Raw genomic sequence first — 20,668 nt, forward strand, 5'->3', positions numbered from 1 at the left:
GTTGTTTCGAACTGCACCACAATGTAGAAAGATGATCAAGACAGCCATCCTTAGTTTCATGTTCCACATTTGTTCCACTGACCGAGTACTGTGTTGGTTCTATTGTATAATGTTGGTTTCATATGTTATAGATGCTCTCCCTTTCCTCACCATTGGACACTTTACCCCAGACTCCTCCTGTCTCCCAGTTCAGCAGGCCAGTCTACCTCCCCATCACTTTGAGAAAAGCCCTCTTCATGTCCTCATTCCTCAGACTGTAGACCACAGGATTAAGCAGAGCAGTGAAGACATTATAAAATAGTGATACCTGCTTGTCTTGCTCAGGGAAATAGCTTGCATTGGGCCTCATGTAGAGGTAGGTGGCTGGAGCATAGAAGAATGAGATCACAGTCAGGTGGGAAGCGCAGGTGGAGAAAGCCTTGCAGCGGGCCTGCATGGACTTGATCTTAACAATGGCCTGGGCAATACGGATGTAGGAAGCCACAATGAGGGACAGTGGGGCAACAACCATGAAGACACTGATGACTAGGTCCACCATCTCAATGACGTGGGTATCCATGCAAGCCAAATCTCGTACTGAGGGGCCTTCACAGAAGTAGTGGTTGACCCTGTTGGGCCCACAGTATGGCAGCCTCATGGTGAAAAAAGTGTGGATCAGAGAGAAGAAGAAACCACAGGCCCAGGTCCCAGCAGACAGCTGTGTGCACAGGCCCCAGCTGAGGATGACAGTATAACGCAGTGGAGAGCAGATGGCCACATACCGGTCAAAGGCCATGACGACAAATAAAATGCACTCAGTCAGGCCCACGGCACCAAAGATGTACATTTGTAGCCAGCAACCAGCAAAGGAGATGGTCTGAGATCGAGAAAGAAGATGCACCAGCATCTGGGGCACTGTAGTGGTGACATAACTCATATCCAGCAGGGAGAGGATACAGAGGAAGAAATACATGGGAGTGTGGAGATGCATGTCCAGGCATACCAGGGTGATGATGAGCCCATTGCCCAGGACTGAGCTCAGGTAAAGAAGAAGGAAGGCACTGAAGAGGGTCCTGTTGGTCGTGGGGTCACTGGAGAAGCCAAGCAGGATAAATTCAGAAACCCAGCTTTGGTTCTGTCCTGGAGGCATCCACATGGTGGGCATATAAGAGAATGATATGCATTTAAATGTCACCTAAAATGTGATAGTTTAGTAAGATCTGGAGGGAGGCAGCTGTAAGATTAATTCTCTGCCCTCTGCCTACCTACTGCCTCTTACAGTTACTTCACTTTCTGAGCCTCAGTCTCTTCTGTAAAATGTGGCTAATAATACTCATCTCTCAGGGTGTTTAGGAGGAGTTGGGGAGTTGTATGTGAATCATCTCCTACAATGCCTTAAAACACTAAATAGTAGTAAATGCTCATTTGCAATCTCCCCAGGCCTAGTCCTAACCCCTCAGAGGAAAAATTGGCCACTCAAATGTCTAGTAACAATCAACTTACACAGCATCTGCTCCAGCCCCCAAAACCTGCAGATGTGAGCTTCCTCTCTACCTTAGAGATCATTTGTCTGGATGTGCGACAAGCCTCTCCCCACCCTGTAAATTTGTCTCTTTGACAGCTGATGACATAGGCATTACCAGTAGAGGGCGGGGCTTCCTTGCTGGCTCAGGAGGTAAACTATCTGCCTGCAATGCAGGAGACTCTCGGGTTTGATCCCTGGGTCAGGAAGAGCCCCTGGAGAAAGGAATGGCAACCCATTTCGGTATTCTTGCCTAGAGAATTCCATGGACAGAGAATCCTAGCAACATGATGATGGTAGGAGGGAGGCCCTGAGATTGAAGCCTCAATTCTCCTTCCTCAGTTGCTCAACTAGAGAGCCAGTGGGTTGGTAGCCTCCAACCACAGTCAAATACTCAGGACACACACACTCTCCCTACCCAGTGATCACTTCTAGAAGAACTCTGGCCTGTGGCTCCACCCCCACTCCCAGTAGCGGACTGTATCCTGTGGCAGGCATACACTTTTTTAAAAAGTCTGAGCTCAGTCTTTGTTTTTCTGATCAGGGAAGATAGATAGTGGTATCAAGAGCAGGGGGAAGGTGGGAAGTAACTCCTAAATCCTTAGTGCCTGTGTACACTTCTTTAGCCATAAGGCAGTAGCTGCTTTTCCTTTTTTAAATTGCTACTTTTGGATCTCTTCAAGTTCTTTTTTAAGGCTTTTAGCAGTTATCTACCTTTAACTAGCTAACAATTCTGTATAGTAAATTTTCCCTGTTCACATTACTGGCATGTTCTGTCTCTTCTCAAGATCGAACTGATGCAGATGCTAAATCTATGGGGAATGAATTTGATAAGGAACAGACTGTTACATAACTACAAGCTATCTATCCATAAAGTAATTATTAATTACAAAAGTAAAATGTGGTAGCTTTCAGTGGAGAAACTAGGCAACATCTTAAATGAGTGATTACAATTAATGACACCGATAAGAAGCAGACACCTGGTGTCTCCATATGTGAAAACCAACAATGACTTATATATTGTTTCAGAGAAAAAAAGCAAAACCTGAATCTAACCATGAGAAAACATCAAAGAAACCTAAGTTGAGAAATATTCTACAAAATAACTAGCTTCTGAAAGTTGCTCAGTCGTGTCAACTCTTTGCAACTCCATGGACTTCTCCAGGAATTCAGTCCTGGAATTCTCCAGGCCAGAATACTGGAGTGGGTAGCCGTTCCCTTCTCTAGGGGATCTTCCCAACCCAGGGATTGAACCCCAGTCTCCCGCATTGCAGGCAGATTCTTAACCAGCTGAGCCACCCTAGTCTTCAAAAAATATCTATCATGAAAGACAAAGAAAGTTCTAATCTGTAATAGAGTCAAGGAGACTAAAAAATGTATAACAACTATTGCAAAATGTAAAACTGGAAGAGTGGAATACTACAAATAACATTAATTTGACAACTGGTAAGCCTGGAATTTTAATGAGATTAGTTTAGATAAGTATTCAGCGTTAAAATGCCTGAGTTTGACAACTTCTATGTGAGAGAATATCCTTATTCTCTTACATGTTAGAAACTATTCTCTGAAGTATTAAAGGGTAAAGGAACATAATGTTTACAAATTATTCTCAACTAGTTCTGAAAATTACAGTAACAGCAAGCTAAAAATTTAACACATCTTGTCATGGGACATACAAGTTTCTTTGTAGTATCCTTTCAGGTTTTCTGAGGGTTTTTATTCTAATCCCAAAGTTTTCATTCCAATCCCAAGGAAACTGAATTCCAAAGAATGTTCAAACTACTGCACAATTGCACTCATCTCACACACTAGCAAAGTAATGCTCAAAATTTCCCAAGCCAGGCTTCAACTATACGTAAACTGAGAACTTCCAGAGGTTGAAGCTGGATTTAGAAAAGGCAGAGGAGCCAGAGTTCAAATTGCAAACATCCACTGGATCATCAATGGATGATCCAACAAGAGTTGGAGAGTTCCAGAAAAAAACAAGAGTTCCAGAAAAAAAATCTGCTTTATTGACTATACCAAAGCCTTTGACTGTATGGATCACAACAAACTGTGGAAAATTCTTCAAGAGATGGGAATACTAGACCACCTCACCTGCCTCCTGAGAAATCTGTATGCAGGTCAAGAAGGAACAGTTAGAATTGGACATGGAACAACAGACTGGTTCCAAACTGGGAAAGGAATATGTCAAGGCTGTATATATTTTCACCCTGCTTATTTAACTTCTATGCAGAGTACATCATGTGAAATGCCAGGCTGCATGAAGCACAATCTGGAAAGAGGAGAGTGAAAAAGCCGGTTTAAAACTCAGCTTTCAAAAAACTAACATTATGGCACCCGGCCCCATCACTTCATGACAAATAGATGGGGATAAAATGGAAACAGTGACAGATTTTATTTTCTTCATTTTTTATTTATTTTTCTTCAAAAATCACTGTAGATGGTGACTGCAGCCATGAAATTAAAGGGTGCTTTCTCCTTAGAGAAAAGCTATGACCAACCTAGACAGCATATTAAAAAGCAGAGACAGGAGGCAAGACTTTACAATGGAAAAAAGAAAACCTCTTTAACAAGTGGTGCTGGGAAAACTGGTCAACCACTTGTAAAAGAATGAAACTAGAACACTTTCTAACACCATACACAAAATAAACTCAAAATGGATTAAAGATCTAAATGTAAGGCCAGAAACTATAAAACTCCTAGAGGAGAACATAGGCAAAACACTCTCCGACATAAATCACAGCAGGATCCTCTATGACCCATCTCCCAGAATATTGGAAATAAAAGCAAAAATAAACAAATAGGACCTAATGAAACTTAAAAGCTTTTGCACAACAAAGGAAACTATAAGCAAGGTGAAAAGACAACCCTCAGATTGGGAGAAAATAATAGCAAACGAAGCAACAGACAAAGGATTAATATCAAAAATATACAAGCAACTCCTGCAACTCAATTCCAGAAAAATAAATGACCCAGTCAAAAAATGGGCCAAAGAACTAAACAGACATTTCTCCAAAGAAGACATACAGATGGCTAACAAACACATGAAAAGATGCTCAACATCACTCTTTCTCAGAGAAATGCAAATCAAAACCACAATGAGGTACCATTACACGCCAGTCAGGATGGCTGCTATCCAAAAGTCTACAAGCAATAAATGCTGGAGAGGGTGTGGAGAAAAGGGAACCCTCTTACACTGTTGGTGGGAATGCAAACTAGTACAGCCGCTATGGAGAACAGTGTGGAGATTTCTTAAAAAACTGGAATTAGAACTGCCATATGACCCAGCAATCCCACTTCTGGGCATACACACCGAGGAAACCAGATCTGAAAGAGATACGTGCACCCCAGTGTTCATCGCAGCACTGTTTATCATAGCCAGGACATGGAAGCAACCTAGATGCCCGTCAGCAGACGAATGGATAAGGAAGCTGTGGTACATATACACCATGGAATATTACTCAGCCATTAAAAAGAATTCATTTGAATCAGTTCTAATGAGATGGATGAAACTGGAGCCCATTATACAGAGTGAAGTAAGCCAGAAAGATAAAGACCAATACAGTATACTAACGCATATATATGGAATTTAGAAAGATGGTAATGATAACCCTATATGCAAAACAGAAAAAGAGACACAGATGTACAGAACAGACTTTTGGACTCTGTGGGAGAAGGCGAGGGTGGGATGTTTCGAGAGAACAGCATCAAACATGTATATTATCTAGGGTGAAACAGATCACCAGCCCAGGTTGGATGCATGAGACAAGTGCTCGGGCCTGGTGCACTGGGAAGACCCGGAGGAATCGGGTGGAGAGGGAGGTGGGAGGGGGGATCGGGATGGGGAACACATGTAAATCCATGGCTGATTCATGTTAATGTATGACAAAAACCACTATAATATTGTAAAGTAATTAGCCTCCAACTAATAAAAAATAAATGGAAAAAAAATAAAAAGAAAAAAGAAAACTGACCTTTTCCATTCCTTTGGCCACTGCTGGGTTTCCCAAATTTGCTGGCATATTGAGTGCAGCACTTTCACAGCATCATCTTTTAGGATTTGAAAATGCTCAGCCAGAGTTCCATCACCTCCACTAGCTTTGTTCATAGGTGGGCTTCCTAAGGCCTACACATTTCACACTCCAGAATGTCTGACCCTAGGTGAGTGACCACACTTTGTGGTTATCCAGGTCATTAAGACCATTTTTGTACAGTTTTTCTGTGTATTCTTGCCACTTCTTCTTAATCTCTTCTCATATCTTTTCCACCATCTCCCACTCTCAAACATTGATTAGATTGTTTCTCTACTCTTAGAACTCCTTGTGGTTTTTGGCAAGGTATAACCCTAGAACGTTCTATACTGTTCTGATATAAAGCTTGAGCTCTAATACCTTGAGAAAAATTTCTCTCTCTCATGGTAACTGTATTCCCACTCATTGAGTTGGAATATCTATAATAAAGTATGGAAAAGGGGTGAGTGGCAGGCTACCCTGTGACTCAATTGCAAAGAATCTACCTGCAAGGCAGGAGCTGCGGGAGACACGAGTTCGATCCCTGGATCAGGAAAATCCCCTGGAGAAGGGAGTGGCAACCAACGCAGTATTCTTGCCTGGAGAATCATATGCAAGAAGCCTGGTGGGCTACAGTCCATAGTGTCTTGGAGAGTCAGACATGACTGACGCGATGGGCAGGCATGCACAAAGGAGTGAGTATATAAACTACTTTCAGAAACAGTAATAGCTAATGCTTACTGAAAACTTTCTGTGTGCCAGGCATTGCTACACGAATTGACCTCATCCTCATAACAACCCATTGAGGTGAGTACTAGTACCTCCACTTTTAAGATGGGAAAAAAACAAACTAAGCCAGAGAGAAAGTAAGTGATTCACCACAAATTATACTGTTTGCATGATCAAACCTGGGATTTGAACCAAGGCAGTTTGGCTTCAGAGCCAACTCTTAATCATTAAATTGTCCTGCTTCAGGGGAACGGGCTCTAAGAGGGAAGGGCAAAGAATGCAAACTGCCCCCATCTGCTCCTCAATTTGAGCTTCTTGAGGTTTGGCACAAGGTACTAAAGAATCATGGCCTACATGTTAGAGCCAGCAGATGAGAAAGAATCAGAAAAAAAGAAAAAGAAAAAAAGAAAGAGTCAGATCTCTCCTAGGATAAGGGACTAAAGTGGCAGCCACATACTCTCTCTCATGATACTGTCCTCCATCTGCTCCCACCACTTGGAGGTGGGAAACCATGGGGTTGCACCGGAAGCAGAAGGAATCCATAGAAAGAGACTTGGGAACTCATTACCATAATAAAACTTAGTAAATCTTTGTCAGATCCTCCCTTTAAGCCAACCTTGATTTCCAAAGGGAACAGGGACAGTCATTTAGTGAAAATAAAAAGTCTCCTAAGATTCCAATAAGCCAGCAATCTCTGTCCTAATTCACAAAAGCCCAGGTCTCTAATAAGAGGAGAGTGGGAACTAATCATTGCAGTCGCTGATGTCATTGGTGACGTCTTCTCCCAGCATAACCATCATTTTCCTTTTTAATGTCTCATATCTGGACTTGGAGATCTGGAGCTCAAGAAATTCATTTTCTGCATCTAACTCCTAGAACTTGGCTTGGCAAAGAGGACCTGTCCATATATATTTCCTAAATGAACAAACTGAAAAAGGAAGAGGCCTAGGAAGAAAGAATGGGGAGGGGACTGAGATGTGAAGTGGTGGGGGGGAGAAGAATGAGGAACAAGGAGGGGCTGGAAGGATGTTGGAGACTAGCACAGAGAGAACCCCATGGCTGGGTGACCCGGCACCTCTGAACCTCAGGCCCACAGAGGCCTGCATCCTACCACTAGCCCCAGCCCAGTGACCATCTCACCCCTCAGGCATTCACACATCATGGAGACTGTCACTTGTCCTGAAGGGAAAGAGACTCAACAGGAAGCACCCAGGGAAACTGAGTCCAGTGAGGCAGGATTCCAGGCAACCCAGTCTCCAGAAAAGCACCAGGCTTCTGAGAGGTGGAGGGATGAACCCCCTGGCTTCTCTCTGTGACTCAGCTCTTTGCACTTGACCTGGCCAGCCCTGGCTCCTGAAGTCCTTTCCAATCAGGTGCTCAGGTGTAGATGGAGGGAGCCTCAGCCAATCCAAGCTCTTCTCAATGGACCAAGCTGTTGGAGCTTTATGCCTTTGCTCTTTACCAGGCTTTTCTGGGAGAGGGAAGGGGAGGACCATCCCCCTGCTTCTTGCTACCGTCTCAGTCCCTGGTGGGGATGCCAAGATGGAATTCTCTGAATGTTGTCAACAAGAACCCCACAAGAAAGAGTCCTCTGGGGTTAGAGCAAGAGAAAAACCACCCCATTGGGGAGGCATAGTGACCTGTCCTTTCTTTTTCCAGCTTTCTGAGGAATATGACCAGCCTAGGGGAGAGGAAATTATACCTGGTCTTCTTACAGAAATTTCAAGAACTAAAAGCCTCATGTTAATTCTCTTCTTACTCCCAAACCTGTGCTCCAACTTGTCAATTAGAATGTGGCTAAGTCATACTCCTATTTTTTACAGTGAGAGATTATGAGCAAATCAAAATCTTCCTCTATTACTGACCAGAATAACAACTCTACCTGAACTCTAACTGAAATTCTTCCAGCTATCCCAGAGCTGGTTCTGATTACAAGTGGGGTTGGGCCAGCTGAGGCATTAGTAGGAGGAGGAAGACTGGACTCTGGATGCTGAATTCTGAGCGAGGTCACCCTGCAGGTCTCAAGGAGATGAAGGTGGGCTGGAAAGAGGGGGAAAAGCTAGGGCTGCGGCAGTCCTAACAATGGGGGACTCTCTGTGGAGGTTGAGAATATCTCTGGGAAGGACTCTGGGAATTATCTCTCCTTTGCTAAGACAGGTGCTCCAGAAACTTTTTGATTTTATGTCTGGGGAAGGAGCTGAGGGAAATGGCAGGAGGTGATGGTAATAATGATCAAGAGCATCTTAATGGTCCTCTAGGACAGCCCCATACACAAAGAACTTTCATGTGCCTTTTCTCACCAGGTCCTCCTGGCACTCCTGGGAGGGAGGTATTATGGGAGGTTATATAATATATAATTATATTATATTACGGTCCTGGTTTTATAGATGATGACAGTGATGGTGATTCACTGAGCATTTGTGATGGACCATGTACTGAGGGAGTCAGTGATACAGGTTTTGGTCATTTCTGTGCTCTCTAGGTCATAAAGGGGCTTCAAGGTCAACATGTCCAGTTCCTTACTCTCTTTTAAAGCCATGAAAATTAAAGCTCAGAGAAGCAAAGCCATTGCCTTGAAGGAGTTAGTGTAGGTGATTCCAACCTAGAAGTCCTGTTTCCCAGTCAGAGACCCATTCAACTGACCATAGGCTCCTTCCTCTGCTTCATTCTCTAGGAGTCTGAAGAAAAACTGTCCACCTGCCCATCTCATCATGCATGTCCCCCAATTCTGTAAATCTTGTTTGAGCCAATGAAAGTACACAAAGTCCAGATAAGGTAATGGGATAGTAATAATAATGGTGAGACTACAACCACAAAGCAATAACAATAGTGGTGATAATTATTATGTGTGTGTGCATGCTAAGTCACTTCAGTTGTGTCCAACACTTGTGACCCTATGCATTGGAGCTGCCAAGCTCCTCTTTCCATGGGGTTCTAGAGGCAAGAATACTAGAGTGGGTTGTCATTTCCTCCTCCAGAAATTATTATAATAATGGCAAAACATTATACGCTTTGTTTATTATGTGCTTTACTTACAATAACCCATTTATATCCAAATGTCTTGAGATGACTTCTCATCTTCAACTTCAGTGGGAACATTGTTTTGACCCCCAGTAGAAACACTCCCTACTGGGAAACTAAGATCTCCAAGCTAGCAGAGTTCAGAGTTCCTGAAATAGGGAAAAATATTCTGTGAATGAGTTACTGGGTATAAGAGTCACAGAATCCACTGCCATTTCACTGCTTGATTCCCATACTTAACACATTGTGGGACGGGAGGAAACAGTGCCATATAGTCTCTGACTCAAAGCATAAACTTAACATCATCATCACCTTAAAGAAGTATGTAAGATAGGCCCTTATTCTTTCAAGGCATTTTTACTGACATATAGTGATAACTGGTCTTAATAAGCCATTCCACCTTTCAGTTAGGCCACCTTATTCTAAGTGTTGGAGGTTAGGTAAGGCCATTGATTCTATAATTATGAGCCCATAGATGTAAAATGAGTTCCTTGATCAAATGCAATGCTGTGGGGAATCCCTGATGGTGGATTAGGCATGCTCTGAAATCAAAGATCATGATGCTAGTTAAAACTTCATGGGCAGGGGAAGAAAATCTGTATCTAGAATTTGCATTGTTCCTATGAAGACAGATCATTGCCTCCTCCATGATGGAAGAGGTTCAATGCAATCAAACTGCCACATGTGGCAACCTGTTCTCTGGGGAATGGTGTCACAGATTTGTTCTCTGCTATTTGCAGATGAAGCACTCATCAGCAGTGGTAACCAAGTCAGTTGTGGGGGAAAAAGTCCGTTATGAGCCCCTGTGGACAGCCTCTAGACTGGCATCATGGACATTTGCTCATGTGCCTACTGAACAAAGTCTGGGAGAGAAACCTGACTGACATTCAGAGTGTGTTACTTTTTCCACCTGATCTGTCTTTTCTGCAGTTGATATCCTTTAATGAACATGCTTGTGTGACACACACAGTCTGTGTCCACTCTGAGGAAGTCCATCCACATACATCTCCCCTCTCCACAGACCTTCTTGCCACATTTCTTTGAATCTTGTAGTGGGGTAGTTATTTAATAGCTTTCTCTGGTTATCTCATTTCCCCATGCATCAGTCTGTTAAAACTTTCTATCTTTAAAAGTTTTAATTTTGGTAATCTGTATCTCCCTTGGAAAATATCCATTCCATCTAAGTTTGCAATTTTATTTGCATAGGGATCAGCCAACAGAGAAAGGAGAGCTGGGGGACTTAAGTTTCTTGCACAAGGGCACACAGCTGATAAATGGTAGTTTACCAATCTGCCCAAACAGAAACTCTGAGATCATTAGTGCAGAAATGGATCAAAAGGGGAAAGTACTAGAGAGGCTGACATTTCAGTCTAGCAGCAAAATATTTCCCCCAAATAGATGACCTGAGTCCCACCAGACAGGTGCTGTGACATGCTCTGCTGTTTTCTTGTTCAAGGAAACAGGAGGACAAGTAAAATAAATAAATAAAACAAGAAAACAACAACCCTCATAGAGACCAAATTAACAGAGAATTAATTAACAACATTTTTAGACCCCACTCCTAAGTACCTCTATGTTTCCTAAGAACTGCTGGCTTGGGGACTACAAATTCCATGAGGACAGGGGCTGTGACTTCCTGTCACCAGTGCCAGGGATCAGTGCTGACCGCTGACAATCAATGGCCCCCATCAGTGAATTACAGGAAAGCAGGGACAGTGGTAAAGCTGGCTTCAAACCCTGATAGTGTTTTGATTTCTCCCTTTGTCACCTACACACCCAAGTCATCATGTGCTCTTGCTTCTGTCCTCATCACATCATTCAGCATGTCCCTACTAACTGCCACCATCAAGTCTAGCACATTCAGAAAGCTGCCTAGGTCTCCCCCACTAACTATTCTCTTCAATCCAATCCCCTCATCAGTATTCTCAAGCCATTTGTGAAAATCTTTTATATCCCATGTGTACATGTCCGAACCCACCACCCCAAATTCCTTGAGAGTTACATAAACTAAGGAAGGGTAAATACAATCCCAATAACCCCATCACTCATGTGTCATGTGCTCAGACAGTTAAACAATTAGCCAATAATCAATAAGCACGAGGTTACACTCCAGTAGGTACAGAAAAATTTATGGCCTGTCTGGAGGAAGGGGTGATTAGTGTATGTGTTCTCTTAGGCAATGAATAACCTGGATATGATCTTCAAGATTCCCCTGTCCAGAGGGAGTCTTCTCCTTCTGTTATCGTTTCCATAGATACTAAACTCAGAGTTCAGAGTCCATTGGGGAGGTGGCCGAGCATGATCAGCGTGAACAGGCCTAAGATGGAGTCCAGGCCCTATGAATTCCTTTTTCAATAGTTTTTCTTCCAAGGAGCAAGCGTCTTTTAATTTCATGGCTGCAGTCACCATCTGCAGTGATTTTGGAGCCCAAGAAAAAAAAAAGTCTGCCACTGTTTCCACTGTTTCCCCATCTATTTGCCATGAAGTAATGGGACCAGATGCCATGATCTTAGTTTTTTGAATGTTGAGCTTTAAGCCAACTTTTTCACTCTCCTCTTTCACTTTCATCAAGAGGCTCTTTAGCTCTTTGCTTTCTGTCATAAGCATGATGTTATTTGCATATCTGAGATTATTGATATTTCTCCTGGCAAACTTCATTCCAGCTTGTGCTTCATCAAGCCTGGCATTTCGCATCATGTACTCTAAGTTAAATGAGCAAGGTGACAATATACAACCTTGATGTACTCCTTTCCCAATTTGGAACCAGCCCATTGTTCCCTATCTGTTTCTAACTGTTGCTCCTTGACCAGCATACCGATTTCTCAAGAGGCAGGTCAGGTGGTCTGGTATTCCCATCTCTTTCAGAATTTTCCACAGTTTGTTGTGATCCGCAAAGTCAAAGGTTTTGGCATAGTCAATAAAGCAGAAGTAAATATTTTTCTGAAATTCTCTTCCTTTTTCAATGATTCAATGGATGTTAGCAATTTGATCTCTGGTTCCTCTGCCTTTTCTAAATCCAGCTTGAACATCTGGAAGTTCACAGTTCACGTATTGTTGAAGTTTGGCTTGGAGAATTTTGAGCATTACTTTGCTAGCGTGTAAGATAAGTGCAATTGTGCAGTAGTTTGAGCATTCTTTGGCATTGCCTTTCTTTGGGATTGGGATGAAAACTGACCTTTTCCAGTCCTGTGGTCACTGCTGAGTTTTCCAAATTTGCTGACATAGTGAGTGTAGCACTTTCACAGCATCATCTTTTAAGATTTGAAATAACTCAACTGGAATTCCATCACCTCTACATCTTTGTTTGTAGCTACGCTTCCTAAGGCCCACTTGACTTCACATTTCAGGATGTCTGACTCTAGGTGAGTGATCACATCATCATGGTTATCTGGATCATGAAAGTCTTTTCTGTATAGTCCTGTGTATTCTTGCCACCTCTTCTTAATATATCTTGCTTTTGTTAAGTCAATACCATTTCTGTCCTTTATTCAGCCCATCTTTGCATGAAATATTCCCTTGGTATCTCTAATTTTCTTGGAGAGATCTCTAGTCTTTCCCATTCCATTATTTTCCTCTATTTCTTTGCATTGATCACTGAGGAAGGCTTTCTTATCTCTCCTTCTACTCTTTGGAACTCTGCATTCGAATGGGTATATCTTTCCTTTTCTCCTTTGCCTTTAGCTTCTCTTTTCTCAGCTATTTGTAAGCCCTCCTCAGACAACGATTTTGTTTTTTTGCATTCCTTTCTCTTGGAGATGGTTTTGATCATTGCCTCCTGTACAATATCATGAACCTAGGTCCATAGTTCTTCAGGCACTCTGTCTATCAGATCTAATCCCTTGAATCTATCTGTCACTTCCACTGTATAATCATAAGGGATTTGATTCAGGTCATGTCTGAATGGTCTAATGGTTTTCCCTACTTTCTTCAATTTAAGTCTGAATTTGGCAAAAAGGAGTTCATGATCTCTGCCATAGTTCAGCTCCCAGTCTTGTTTTTTGCTGACTGTATAGAGCTTCTCCATCTTTGGCTGCAAAGAATATAATCAATCTGATTTCAGTATTGATCATCTGATGATGTCCATGTGTAGAGTCTTGTGCTGTTGGAAGAGGGTGTTTGCTATGACCAGTGTGTTCTCTTTGCAAAACTCTGTGAGCCTTTGCCCTGCTTCATTCCATACTTCAAGGCCAAATTTGCCTGTTACTCCAGGTATCTCTTGATTTCCTATTTTTGCATTCCAGTCCCCTATGATGAAAAGGATATCTTTTTTGGGTGTTAGTTCTAGAAGGTCTTGTGGGTCTGTATAGAACTGTTCAACTTCAGCTTCTTCAGCATTATTGGTTGGGGCATAGACTTGGATTACTGTGATACTGAATGGTTTGCCTTGGAAACAAACAGAGAACAGTCTGTTGTTTTTGAGATTGCACCCAAGTACTGCATTTCAGACACTTTTGTTGACTGTGAGGGCTACACCATTTCTTCTAAGGGATTCTTGCCCACAGTTTGCTCTTCCAGTTCATTTTAGCTCACTTATTCCTAAAATGTCATTGTTCAGTCTTGCCATCTCCTAATTTACCTTGATTCATGGACCTAACATTCCAGGTTCCTATGCAATATTGCTCTTTACAGCATCAGACTTTACTTCCATCACCAGTGATATCCACAACTGGGCGTTGTATTCGCTCTGGTTTCATCTCTTCATTCTTTCTGGAGTTGTTTCTCCACTCTTCTCCAGTAGCATATTGGGCACCTACAGACTTGGGGAGTTCATCTTTCAGTGTCCTATCTTTTTGCCTTTTCATACTGTTCATGGGATTCTCAAGGCAAGAATACTGAAGTGCTTTGCCATTCCTTTCTCCAGTGGACCATGCGTTGTCAGAATTCCCCACTGTCCATCTTGGGTGGTCTGCACGGCATGGCTCATAGTTTCATTGAGTTAAACAAGGCTGTGGTCTATGTGATCAGTTTGATTAGTTTTCTGTGATTGTGGTAGATTTTCCTGCTGTAATTATTCTTTAATATATACAAATTATTTTACATTCCTCTATTTAACTTTGCTCTTCTATTCTTTATTTCTTTTCTTTCTGTTTTTCATGATGTTTGTAGTTTCTTTTGTTTTCTTTGGTTTATTATCCAGTTGGCACTTTGCTTTGGTTTTCCGATTTGTGCTTTAGTTAGTTTTTTTCCTAATTGGTCGATATTATTTTTGGTTTCCTTCACTTGTCAGGTCAATCTCTTGCATCTTCTTTTCTTTGGACTGCTTTGGTTCTGTTTGTGTGTGTATGTGTGTGGGGGGGGGTTCCATTACTTTTGTTATTATTTGTCTGATTTTGTATTTACCATTTGTCTGGGGTTCACCTTTTGCTTCTTTTTTGTGTGTTTATTTCAATCCCCTTTAACGTTATAACAGATGACTTGTAGAGTCGTGGTTCCCTGGCCAGAGATTGGGCCTGAGCCTTTGGGGTGGGAGCACTGAGTCCAAACCCCTAGACTGCCAGAGAACGCCTAACCCCAGGGAGTGTCAGTTAGTGAGAACGCCCATGAAAGCCTCCACTTCTATACAAGACCAGGCATCACCCAACTGCTGGCAACATCCAGTGCAGGATGCCTAACCCAAACAACAAGCAAGACAAAAACACAAACCCAATCATCAGCAGACAGGATTATCACTGCACACAGCCCTGCCCATCAGAAAAAAAAAAAACAAAAACAACTCACCTCCTCCCACCACAATGCAAGCACAAGTCACATCCAACATGAAGCCTACATAAACCGCTGGCCCAACCTTACCCACTGCGGGCAGAAACCAAAAGGAAGAAGGAATACAACCTGAAAGCCTGGGAAAAGGAGACCTCAAACACAGTACATGAGAAAAAAAAGTGAAAAGTCAGAGAAATATGGTGCAAATAAAGGAAGAAGGTAGAAACTCACAAGAGCAAACAAACGAAGAGGAAATAAGCAAACTACCTGAAAAAGAATTCAGAGTAATGATTAGTAAAGATGATCCAAAATCTCAAAAATAGGATGGAGAAAATGCAAGAATCAATAAACACATTTAACAAGGACCTAGAAGAAAGCACAAGAGAAGGAAAAGATCTACAAAAACAAACCCCCAAATCATTCCCTCTAAGATCAAGAACAAGACATGGTGCCTACTCTCACCACTATTATTCAACATAGTTTTGGAAGTCCTAGCTATGGCAAACAAAAAAGAACAAGAAATAAAAGGAATCCATTGGAAAAGAAGAAGTAAAACTCTCACTGTTTGCAGATGACATGATACCATACATAGAAAACCCTAAAGATATTACCAGAACATTACTAGAGCTAATCAGTGAATTCAGTAAAGTCTCAGGATACAAAATCAATACACAGAAATGACTTGCATTCCTATACACTAACAACGAAAAATTAGAAACAGAAATTAAGGAATCAGTCCCATTTACCATTGCAACAAAAAGAATAAAATACGTATGAATAAACCTACCTAATGTGACAAAAGTGGCCACAGGAAAGGAAAAGGCCAGTTTTCATCCCAATCCCAAAGAAAGGCAATGCCAAAGGATGCTTGAACTACCAAACAATTGCACTCATCTTACACACTAGTAAAGTAAAGCTCAAAATTCTCTAAGCCAGACTGCAACAGTACGTGAACCATGAACTTCCAGATGTTCAAGCTGGATTTAGAAAAGGCAGAGGAACCAGAGATCAAATTGACAAAATCCATTGGATTATCAAAAAAGCAAGAGAATTCCAGAAAAACATCTATTTCCACTTTATTGACTATGCCAAAACCTTTGACTTTGTGGATCACAACAAACTGTGGGAAATTCTGAAAGAGATGGGAATACCAGACCACCTGACCTGCCTCTTGAGAAACCTATATGCAGGTCAGGAAGCAACAGTTAGAACTGGATATGGAACAACAGACTGGTTCCAAATTGGGAAAGGAGTACATCAAGGCTGTATATTGTCACCCTGCTTATTTAACATATATGCAGAGTACATCATGAGAAACGCTGTGCTGGATGAAGCACAAGCTGGAATCAAGTTTGCCAGGAGAAATATCAATAACCTCAGATATGCAGATGACACAACCCTTATGACAGAAGGTGAAGAAGAACTAAAGAGCCTTTTGATGAAAGTGAAAGAGGAAAGTGGGAAAGTTGGCTTAAAGCTCAATATTCAAAAAACTAAGATTATGGCATCTGGTCCCATCACTTCATGGCAAATAGATGGGGAAACAGTTGAAACAGTAAGAGACTTCATTTTTTTGGGCTCCAAAAATCACTGCAGATATTAAAAGATGCTTGCTCCCTTGGAAGAAAGTGAAAGTGAAGTCACTCAGTCGTGTCCAACTCTTTGCCACCCTGTAGACTGTAGCCTGCCAGATTCCTCTGTCCATGGAATTTCCCAGGCAAGAATACTGGAGTGGGTTGCCATTTCCTTCTCCAGAGGATCTTCCCGACCCAGGGATGGAACCCAGGTCTCCTGCATTGCAAGCAGTCTCCTGTGTTGCAGGTGGATTCTTTACCAACTGAGCCACCAAGGAAGACCCCCACATTGGGAGCAATGTTATGTTTTTTCAGCTGTGTGGGTTCTCTGATGCACTGCAATTTAGGAGCTATAACTAAACCTCTGATCACACTCTGGGCACTCATGGGGCCTCACTCATGACACACTAGTGTGAGTCAGCTGGTGCCAGAGGAAGCTGGAACTGTAGCTCCAGTGATTCCATTTGTGTCTAATAAAATTTGAGCTGTTACTGAAATATTTCCCACAGTCTGGGCAATGGTAGTATTTCTCTACTGGGTGGATCAACTGATGCTTCATAAGGTGTGAGCCCTGAGGGGCAGGGAGGCCTGGCATGCTGCAGTCTTTGGTGTTGGAAAGGGTCAGACCCGACTTAGCAACTGAACAGCAGCATCTTGTAGAAACTTTATTGTACCGGAGAGACGGAGGGAAGAAAGTATAGTAGAACAAGCTCAGAAGTCCGATAGTCTAGATTCAAACCCTTATCTGTCTATATCAGCTGTGTAACCTTGGACAAATAACATTTTCCAAATCTAAAATATTTTAAGATGATAATAATATAAATTTGTTAACTGAAGAATCAACTAGTATATGTGAAGGGTTTTAAAAAAATTTATTTATCTATTTAGTTTTGGCTGCATTGGGTCTTCATTGTTGTACATGGACCTTAGTTTTGGTGAGCGAGTAGGACTACTCTCCATTGTGGTACATGGATGATAGCATGCTAAAATAGAGAGCTGTAGACAAATTTCATTTGTGAATATAGAGAAGAAATTCCTAAAAAAATACAAGCAAAAATTTAAAGCCAGTAGAGTCCTAAAAGAATAATGTCATACCCAAGAAATAGTTAAGTAATGTGGCAAATTCAAAAATTTTCACTGTCTCACTTTCCTTTTCTGTAAAACAAGATGGTAATAATACAATAGGAGCTAACTCATAGGGATATAGTATTGAGTTGAACATAAAGAACTAAGAACACTGACTGGTATATACCAAATGCATAATAAATGCTAATTATTAATATTATCATCATCACCACTATTACCACCACTGGAACACAAGGATGATCTGAATTTAGGTAAAGAGAAAATCCCTAACCTTAATCTCTGTCAAAAGTCCTTTCATAAAACTTAACTTTCATTTCTTTTAAAAATACTAAACCACGTTGGGAATTTCCTGGAGGTTCAGTGGTTAAGACTCTGTGCTTCCACCACAGGGGGCGCAGGCTTGATCCTTGGTTGGGGAACTAGGATCCCACAAACCGTGTGGCCAAAAAAAACTAAAACTAAACATAAAAATACTAAGCGGTCTAGAACTCTAAGTAAGCCCGATGAAAGTGAAAGTGAAGCGAAGTCGTGTCTGACTCTTTGTGACCCAGTGGACGGTAGCCCGCCAGGCTCCTCTGTCCATGGGATTCTCCAGGCAAGAATACTGGAGTGGGTTGCCATTTTCTTCTCCAGGGTATCTTCCCGACCCACTGATCGAACCCAGATCTCCCACATTGCAGGCAGACGCTTTAACCTCTGAGCCACCAGGGAAGCCCAAGTAGGCCTGATACATAAACCTAAAACTACAGAAAAATATCATTCTTGAAGATACAGGAATACCTCAGAGACACTGAAGGTTTGGTTTCAGATCACAACAGTAAAACAATTGTCACAGTAAAGTGATTATCACTATAAAGCAAGTCTACCTGAATTTTTTGGTTTCCTAATGCATATGAAAGCTGTTTACACTATACGGTAGTCTATTAAGTGTGCAATGTCACATTATGTCTAAAAAATATATACCTAATTTAAAAATAATGCTGTTGGGGGAATTCCCTGGTCACCCAGTGGTTAGGATTCTGCTTTTACTGCCAAGGTTGAACTGCCAGGATTGAACTGCCAGGGTTCAATGATGGGTGGAGAACTAATATCCCACAAGCCACATGGTACACAGCCAAATAATAATAGTAATGCTGTTATGGAACTGGCATCAATAGATTTGCTCAACACAGAGATGCCACAACCTTCAGTCTATTAAAAAAAAAAAAAAGCAACACCTGTGAATCACAATAAAGCAAAGCACAATAAAACAAAGTATGCCTGTATCTACTATCACTGCTGTTATTCTGCATTTTTCTAGATCTCTTAGCCAATGCAATAACTCAGGAATAAGAAACAAAAGGTATAAATATTAGAAAATAAGAGGCAAAACTGGCTTTTATTTGCAGGTAATCTAAATAGTCAGAAAATCTGAGACAGGACAATGAATTGGGAAAACTATTGGAATTTTTTTTAATTTAGGACAAGCATGGAAACTGAGTGCTTAGTGAGATGACCCAATACAAAAGAAAGTAAAAGTGTTAGTCGCTCGGTCATGTCCGACTCTTTGCGACCCCACAGACTGTAGTACACCAGCTTCCTCTTCCTCTATGCTGGAATGGGTAGCCATTCCCTGCTTCGAGGGATCTTCCTGACCCAGGGATCAAATCCAGGTCTCCAGCATTGCAGCCATATTCTTAATCCTCTGAACCACCAGGGAAGCCCAGCTCAATACAAAAACAACATACAAAATCTGAGCCTCAGAATCCACACCAACAAAACAGAAATTATGATATTGCAATCATAAAATAAATGTAAATACAGTATTTACAAAATGCTTGTCATATAGTATGCCCTTGATAAATAAATCATTATGAGAATTCAGTCATTTATCCAAAAGCTTGCTCTGGAAATAACATACTTATACCTAGTATACAATAAAGTTGTTCAGATTTGATTAGCAGAGGATACTACTTTTTCATAAATTTGTTTCTTTAAATAACTGGAATATTTACAGCAATAAACGATATTTTACATAGTTCAGATCATATGCTGAAGGCATTTTGCTGCCATCTGGTGACTGTATCTTTTTAAAAGTGCAGTCAAGTTTGGAAAGCTCCTCACAATACAAACTGCAAACATAACTGAATTATAGTAGATCTAGTGGCACATTTTTGTCCAGAGGCAAACTGACCTTACAATGTTAGGAAATTCAATTACTAATCAAAGACAGAAATTTGAGAGTCAAACTTACCAAACAGCTTCAGAAAATACTTAAGGAAAACTCAACTCTCTTTGTTACTGCTCACTTGCCACATTCTAAGGAGACATGGCTAAGAGATCATCCAGCAAAAGACATGATTATCCTGGGATGGAGAAGATGATGTTGAGGAATAAAGGAAATCTGGTTGATGTGGGCTTTGTGATACAAGTGCAAAAGGCATGGGCTCTGGAGTTAAGACCTGGGTTTGATTTCTACCTTCATCATCACTTACCAACCATGTGACCCAAAGCAAGTTTCTGATCCTCAGTTCATTTTCCTACCTGTAAAATGTGAAGAGTACCAACTTGGCAAGGTTACTAGGAAAAAATGAAAATTTCAGTCTGTTCTGCTCCAAAAGTTCAGTCTATTCTGCTCCAAACTAGCTCCAAAGCTAGTTTCTCAAACACAAACTAGCTCTTTTGTGACTAGCTTATGGGGAAATAAAGCCACTATTATTCAAATTATACTGGTTCATACATAATCTCAAACACAAACTAGCTCTTTTGTGACTAGCTTATGGGGAAATAAAGCCACTATTATTCAAAAGTTATACTGGTTCATACATAATTTTCCAGAATGTTAATGCTTTGCACCACCAACTAACAACATCTGAATTTAAATAAACTAACATGACTGAACGCAGCAAACTAAGGGATAAATGTGTATATCTTGTATATGATAGCTGTTTTTTCCACATTCTTCCTCTTGGCCACAGCTTTGTCATGGAAACAAATGATGTGAGGTTTTCCCAATATTTGTGCATCTTGCCCTTATCTCCATAATTCAGCACCTACATCTCTTC

At 41.3% G+C, this 20,668-nt stretch overlaps 1 protein-coding gene across 1 annotated transcript; it reads right to left on the reverse strand.

The window, feature by feature from the left end:
• Positions 1 to 202: 202 nt before the first annotated feature.
• Positions 203 to 1,135, reverse strand: LOC110151405 (olfactory receptor 2A12-like). The gene has a single exon (XM_020914780.2). It carries the CDS (start codon positions 1,133 to 1,135, stop codon positions 203 to 205), a length of 933 nt encoding a protein of 310 aa, XP_020770439.2.
• Between the last annotated feature and the right edge of the window lie 19,533 nt (positions 1,136 to 20,668).

This window comes from Odocoileus virginianus, chromosome 5, assembly GCF_023699985.2.
Source record: "Odocoileus virginianus isolate 20LAN1187 ecotype Illinois chromosome 5, Ovbor_1.2, whole genome shotgun sequence".
NCBI classification, from domain to species: domain Eukaryota; kingdom Metazoa; phylum Chordata; class Mammalia; order Artiodactyla; family Cervidae; genus Odocoileus; species Odocoileus virginianus.

Excerpts from the sequence above, each read along its gene's own strand:
- LOC110151405 (XM_020914780.2), bottom strand. The coding sequence starts at position 1,135 with ATGTGGATGCCTCCAGGACAGAACCAAAGCTGGGTTTCTGAATTTATC.